The sequence below is a fragment of the Mustela putorius genome, unplaced genomic scaffold (genome assembly GCF_011764305.1).
Source record: "Mustela putorius furo isolate JIRA1106 unplaced genomic scaffold, ASM1176430v1.1 tig00004007_pilon_pilon_pilon, whole genome shotgun sequence".
In the NCBI taxonomy this organism is placed as follows: domain Eukaryota; kingdom Metazoa; phylum Chordata; class Mammalia; order Carnivora; family Mustelidae; genus Mustela; species Mustela putorius.
The window spans coordinates 4076955-4083889 of NW_025422145.1; the positions used below are offsets into that span (position 1 = coordinate 4076955).

The 6935-nt window shown below is 57.9% G+C and overlaps 1 protein-coding gene across 7 annotated transcripts; it reads right to left on the reverse strand.

Moving 5' to 3' along the window:
* Positions 1-521: 521 nt before the first annotated feature.
* Positions 522-3820, reverse strand: LOC101683244. 7 transcript variants are annotated; one of them, XR_001179064.2, is made up of 3 exons: positions 3322-3652; positions 1483-2752; positions 522-646 (listed from the first exon to the last, which is right to left on the reverse strand). XR_001179064.2 is itself a non-coding variant. In XM_045072212.1 (3 exons), exon 1 carries the CDS (start codon positions 3752-3754, stop codon positions 2813-2815), a length of 942 nt encoding a protein of 313 aa, XP_044928147.1. In that variant the 5' UTR covers positions 3755-3820; the 3' UTR covers positions 522-646; positions 1483-1701; positions 2628-2812. The 7 variants fall into 7 exon arrangements, 5 of the variants coding, with proteins under 5 accessions (XP_044928147.1, XP_044928146.1, XP_044928144.1 ...); XR_006604379.1 differs by having other exon boundaries at positions 1483-2755; positions 3322-3651; XM_045072212.1 differs by having other exon boundaries at positions 1483-1701; positions 2628-3820.
* Between the last annotated feature and the right edge of the window lie 3115 nt (positions 3821-6935).

The window sequence follows — 6935 nt, forward strand, 5'->3', positions numbered from 1 at the left end:
CCGGAAGCTTCTCCCCCGCCTCCGGTGGGACCCGAAGTGGAGGCTTCTTGGCTTCCAGCTGATTTCTCCTGACCCTGCTTCTTCTTCCCCATAACAGCCCAGGGGACAGACAGCGGCTCACTGAGCCATGATTCTGATGTGAGCCCTTTGGGCCTCCCTGAGCCCAGGTTCTTCGTCCGAAAGATCAGGAAGATGCCACCTGCTGCCCGAGAGTGTTAGCAGAGCCCGTGCAGCTGGACGTGGGCCCCCGGCGGCTGGCGGGGGAGTCCCTGCTTCCTGCTCCATATTCAGCCTCTGCCGAGGGAATGGCCCAGAAAGTGGGGTCACAGCATAGAGCCAGGCCTGGCACCGGGCACAGTGTGCCCACAAACCGTGGACAGCACGGGAATGGCCTTGTGGGATGCAAGTGTACCAGAGGCATATCCTTCAGACATGGTACTTTCTTGCTTCTGAGATGTATTTCTTTCCCCTCAGATGAGAATAATTTCCAAAATCTGGACGCCTTCCAAAGAGCATGCCTGTTTAAGAGACATGGACATAACGCGTTTATTGGCGCCCGCTGACGGCCGGTCGCTTGAGGGGCCCTGGGGATGTAGCAGGAAGGAGACAGCTGAAGCCCCGGGCTTTGTGGAGCTCTCGTCCAAGTCTGCCAGGGGAGACCAGAGAAAGGGACACATTAACAAGATCATGTCAGGGAGCCGTGGGTTCCAGAAGAAAATGAAGTAATGCAAAGGGTTGGAGAATCACCGGGAAGGCATCTTGGGGAGGCCTGCCCTGGAGAGTTTGGGAAGGAAGGTGACTCTGGAACTGAGGCCTGAAGGGGAGAATTGAGGCAGGGTTCAGAGGGGTTAATCCTACTTGGAGAGGGACTGGAATGGGAGCAGCAGGGGAAGTGGAAAGGGCGAGGGAGGAAATGTCTGAGAAGGAGCTGGTCTTGGGACAAAGTGGAAACTGGCTTCCTGGGCTGAGGGAGCTGCTTGGGCCAAGACCCTGAGATATGGAAGAGTCTGTGATATTGGCCTGACTGGGTGGCTTGAAGCCAGTGAAGGTGTCACTTTATAAGGGAGTATGGTTGGGGTCTCCTGGGAGATGTGTGTCCCCCATCCACATACAGCCCCAACTCAAGTCATGGAAAGATCTGCTACGAAAGCCTTCCAGGTGAAGGGAATGGCACGTGCAAAGGTCCTGAGGCAGGAGGGAGTTTGGCACATTCAGGAGCTGAAATGTTCATGAGGCTGCTGTGGAGTGAGATGAGGGAGGGGGCGGAATTCAGAGAGGCTGCCAGGGGGGCTGCATCATGTTCGACTTGCCTCAGGGATGAGTTGGGATTTGAACTACTGTGCATATGTTTGTTGTCTCTCTGGATGCTTTGATTGGATCAGCAGCGGCTTAGGATAGAGGAAAGCAGTTAATTGAGCCCTGTGTGTGCTACATGACTTGAAAAGAGGCTCTCCGGGGCCCCAGGGAACTGAGTCCCCTCACCCTGGGGAGTTCTGGGATGCTTGTCTGAGGGGTGGGGGCGGGGTGCTGGGAACCCCTGGCTGTATCCTGGCGCTGGTGTTCGCAGTCCTGATTCCCTGAGGGGAGCAGCCTTGTAAGGTGACCAGAGGCGGGTCCACGAGGCTTCCACTTCATCTGAGGCCGGGGCAGAGCAGGTTATGGGCAAGTTTCATGCGGCTCGTACAGCACCTAGATTTCTCTCTGTAATTTTGGAATTGCAATGTTTAGAAATGAAGGTTAAAAAATAATCTAGGTTTCTGACTTGCTGGCACAACAGAAAACTCTGGCAGCCCTGGACCCCCGTTCCCGCACACCAAGCCCCAGCAGGAGCTGAGTGACGGCTGCCCGGGGCTGGGGGCACCTGCCCTCCTGCACTCCTGGGTCTCTGACCAGATCCCTAAGGGCATAGGAGTCTACGCTTCCAGCGGGGGGGGGGGGGGGGCAATGAGAGGCTGTGTTGTGGAGGGGGCCGTTGAGGCTGGGGTAGGGCTTGGAGGGGACAAGATGTGCCGGGAGCCCAGGGTGTCATGGTCACCCCACCGGCGGGTGCTGGCAAGCCTTGGCTGCCGGCGGTGGGTGTGGGCCGGAAGGACAGCACCTGCCAGCCTCCGGCCCAGACCGGTCTTTCTGGATTTCTCATGCTGACGGGTCCGTGGGTTTGTCTCTTTCTCCCAGTCGTCTCCATCCCTGTCCCATCACCCCCCTCCAGCTGACCTTTCATCCCGCAAGGAACCTCTTCACTGTCTGGATCGGACTCCCCATTAACTGCCCCATAAAGCTGGCCAGGAGGTTGTCATCAGCAATAATTGAAGGCTTTTCACGCCACCCGGGGCTCCCTTGGCCCTGGGGCCTTCCTTCAGGACGCGTGGGTGATCGTCCCCATGGCCTCTCCTTACGTTGGCCTGCTGCCTACGTGCACCCGGCTTCCTTAGTCATGAACGACTGACGGAGGTGCTCAGCGCCCCGGGCCGACAGTGCCCGTGAACCCGGAGGGCCTCAGGGCTTTCCAGCAGGAGACTGTAGGGCCTATGATGGAATTTCCAAGCGGGCATCGGCCCCTGCACCCCTGCAGAGGGGGGACAGAGGGAGGGGGGAAGCGCGCCTTCCCCAGCATAGGTGGGTCTCACCCTGAGCGCCGACAGTCTTGTCCCCACCGGCCTCAGGGCTGGAGAAGTCCCTTCTAGATGCTTCTAGCTGTGCATCTCTTCCTTGCACACCGTCCTCTTGTTCTTGTGTGCTGTGGCCTTCTTTTCTTCTTTGTGAGGAAGAAATGCATCAGGAGGGAAGGAGAGTCCTGGATGGCTCGGGGGCGTTAGGGGCACTGGCCGAGTCTCCAAATACCTGGGTGGTCCCGCCTAGCCCCATTGTACAGAGGGGCAAGTAGAGGCTTGAGAGCCTGGTGATGAGGGACGGGCACTGTTTCTGAGCTTGGCAGCCAGGAGCACCCCCCCTTGGCTTTGAAGTCCCGCTGCCACCCACCTTCCGGCTCCTCTGTGACATGTGACATGGAGAAGCCAGTCACTGTGGTGGGCCAGGCTGGGGACCCCCTGTCTGTGCCCCTCCACCCCAGCTTGCCAAATCTGACCCTTCCTAGTAGGAGCTGCGTTCTTTGGCCTGGTCTGGGAACTGGCCGGTGGGGCCCGGCCTCACTTTTCCAGCTCCGGCTGAGCGTGGGCAGGTCCTCGGATGGGAACAGAGAGACGTTTTCTCTCCCTCCCAGCACCTGCTTCAGCGGCGAACATGCCATAAAACTTAAAATCGTCATCATAACGTCGACGGAGGGCCTTGAACTTACCTGCACATCTGGATCCTTGAGCTTACCTGCGCGTGTCCCTGTGACCTTGGGCAAGTTTCTCAAGCTCTCTGGGACTTGGTTTCTCATTGGGCAGATGGGTTGGTGACGGTGCCCCACACTGAAGTCCTCAGGGCCGTGCCCGGTTAGTGCATGGCTGGGGCCACCTCGCTTGACCTTCACCAGGACACTACCATGCGTGCCATCGCTGGACCCGTGAATTTCAGAGCAAGAAGTGGCCTCCCTCAAGGTCAAGGCATCACTTAAAAGTCTCCTGAAGTCATAATGCCGTTGAAGAGATGAGGTGGGGTGGACAGTCACGGCCGCGCCCATCCCCCAGGCACACTGAGGGACCACGCCCCTCTCCAGCCTTCCCCAAGCCCCAAGACCCTGGGACCCCCTGGGGAAACTGTGCTGTGGATCCAACCTCTTCTTGGGAGTCTCCCCCGCAACACACCCCATTAGGAGCCATCTCCACCCCCATCCCAGTTTCCAGAAAGTTCTGTCTCTCCAGGAGTTCCAAACAGCCCGGGACCCCTTCTGGCCCTGCCCTGCCCTCCAGATGGCCTGACAAACGTGTGACCTGGCGTGGCCAAATTCCACAATGGTGGTTAAGCGTTATTTATTTCCTTTGGTGAGCATGTATACACACAGCCGGCTGGCCGAGCTCCCGGGCTGCGGCCGGACCGTGAGTCAGTGCCCCTTGTTCTCGCCTGCGCCAGGCCGTGGGGGCAGACGTAGACCCCGCCCATGCATATCAGCATTTTTCCTTTACCATCTTTACTATGGAAAGCTTCAAAAATGCCGGGAAGTCAGGAAGACCAGACAGTGATTCCGCTTCCCCGCCCTGCAGCGTCCTCACTGGCAAGGCTGAGCCGTCTCTCCTCACCTTCTGGGTTCCCTCTCTTGCTCTCTCCCGCACTGGGCTAGAGTATTTGAAAGCAAATTGCAGACATCACACCATGTGTGTCATTTTTTAAAAATGTAATTTGGAAATAATTATAGAGTCACAGGGAATTGCAAAGAGAATGCAGCGTGGTCCCATGGACCACCCTTCACCCAGCTTCTGCCCATGGTCCCACCTCCCGTGATTACGCCCCGATATCAGAACTGCGAGTCGACATTGGTAAGAGGCACACATGTGTGTGTGTGTGTGTGTGTGTGTGTGGCTGGCATTTTGTCCCGTGTGTAGATTCAGGGCACCCCCACCGTGGTCAGGAACAGAGCTACTCTCTCCCTGTAAAGATCGCCTATGGTGTCCCACCTGCCGCCCTGTCCCCCTGTCGCCTTGTCCCCAAGCCGCTGGCAGTGGTGTCTGGACTCCTTGCTCTAATTTTGTCCTAGCAGAATGTTTTATAAATCCTATAGCCTGTCTCCAGGAGGCTGGCTTTTCTGCACACAGCGTCATGCCCATGAGAGCCAACGGGGTTGTTCTGTGGATTAGCAGTTTCCTGCTTTTTATTTTTTTTTTTTAAAGATTTTATTTATTTATTTGACAGACAGAGATCACAAGTAGGCAGAGAGGCAGGCAGAGAGAGAGGAGGAAGCAGGCTCCCTGCCGAGCACTGAGTCGGATGCGGGACTCGATCCCAGGACCCTGAGATCATGACCTGAGCCGAAGGCAGCGGCCTCAACCCACTGAGCCACCCAGGCGCCCCAGTTTCCTGCTTTTTAGGGCTGGGTAGTAACCCCCGACAGGGACATACCACGGTCTGCTTAACCGGTCGTCTGTTGTTGGGGGGCGGGGGGTGCGGGAGCGTCGGCTGCTTCTAGGTCTTGGCTGTCCACGACGGACTTTTGTGTGGACACGAGTTTTCATTTCTCTGGGGTCAGTGCCCACTCAGGATAAATGTCTGCATTTATGTTCAGTGCTTAAGACAAGGACCAGCTCTTTTCTGGAGTGGCCGTACGGGCTTATGGTTTGAAAGGGAAGCATCTAGCAGGAGTTCAGCCGGGCCGGCGGGGGAGATTCTGAGCAGCCCGCCCTTGCCTCGCGACTGTTGAGCCCCTCCCAGGTCCAGGCTCTGCCCCAGGTTCCTTTCCCACAGGGGATGTTCGGTTCCCCTTTTGGAAGGGACATTTAAACCTCAGACACCATTTGTTGGAGGCCACAGTCAGCAGGTGGGAGCCTCCGGGTTCAAGCCCAGCCCCCTCCCGCTCCAAAGCCCGTGGCCTTGACACCCTTCCTTGTCAGGGCAGAGGAGGCAGAAATCGGTGCTGAATGTCGGAGGCGAGCAGGGAGCAGACCAGAGGAGTCGGGGAGGAGGGGCCGGGGTGGGAGCACGGCCTCTGGGGAGAGGAGGGGTGGCAGGGTCTGCCCCAGGACTTTAGCGGTCAACCCCTCCCTCTCTCCATCCCCGATGGATGGAGCCGGTGTTCCGCTGTTAGCTCGGTCATCTTGGCCCTGGGGCCTGACTGTGGGATTTCACGTGATGGGCATGGCCATTTTTATCACCACTCGAGAGACACACGATCTGAGGCTTCCCAGTTCCCACGTGGTCCGGGGCATGCTTGGGGGGGGACCCTAGAAGTCTCTGCCTGGCCTGATGTCTTCCAGGCCTGCCCATCTCTCCAGGCAGCCCCTTCTTACCCGACTGTGAGCTGTGTGAGCCCGGGTGGGTGACTTGGGCTCTCTGAGCCTTCTTGTCCCCTCTGTGCTGGGGCATGAGTCTTCCCCAACGTGGGCAGGCCTGGCCAACCACCCAGATTCCCAACCTGAAAACCACTTCGTGGCCAGAAAGCGGGTGAGGGGACCGGTAGCCGAGGCCCCCGCCCTGGGGTCCCAGCCCTAGCCCCAGGCCCAGTACCAGGTATGACCCTGGGCAAGTCCCTTCGGCTCAGGCCCCTTTCCCCACGTAGGAAAGGTGGTTCTCAGGATGGGATTCACAGAGTTGACTCCTCTGACAGCTCTTTTTGCATGTGATACCTTACATAAATATGGAGCTTATCCGTTCTTTGGAGCTACATGTTGGAAGCTCTGTATTTTTCTTTTTGCTCCTGCATCTCTTCTGTGACTCTGATTTTGTTTTTTAATACCAAGGTGGGGGGTTGTATTTCTGGTCTGCTCCCAGGGCCTGTGTGGCTGCAGGAATGGGGACCAGAAGGCCCTCCTCTGTGTGCTTGGCTAGGTTCAGCGGTGTTTTTTGAGGCTTAGCACCGGGGATGGAAAGAGAGGCCTGGTGTGTTCTTCACCCTCGAGGGACCCACAGCCCACGGGGGAGTCGGGAGTGAGTGGACCATCACCAAATAGGGTGGTCTGTGCATCCCGGGAGGGATGCCGTGGTCACTGGGGGAGCTGGTCCCAGCCTGGTTAGAGAGAGGAGGGCCCCTCGGGGGTCTTCTGTGAGATAGGAAAGCCCCAGAAGAGTCCAAAAAAGGACCGAGCGGGAGTTGGGCAGTTGGGGGGTGGAGAAAGTTGGGGGGTGGCAGTTGGGGGGTGGTCTAGGCAGAAGCAGCAGCGCACACCAAGCCTGGGAGGGTGTGGGCACAGTGTCCACGTGTCCCCGAGGTGTGAGTTGCCCAAATCACTCTTCACAGTGGGCGGCCAGCCAGGTGCTGCGGCTTACCTTAAGATTGGGCTGTTGCCATCACACCTGCTGTGCAGCTCGGACCTGCAAAGTCTCCTTCTCTGTCCTTAAATATT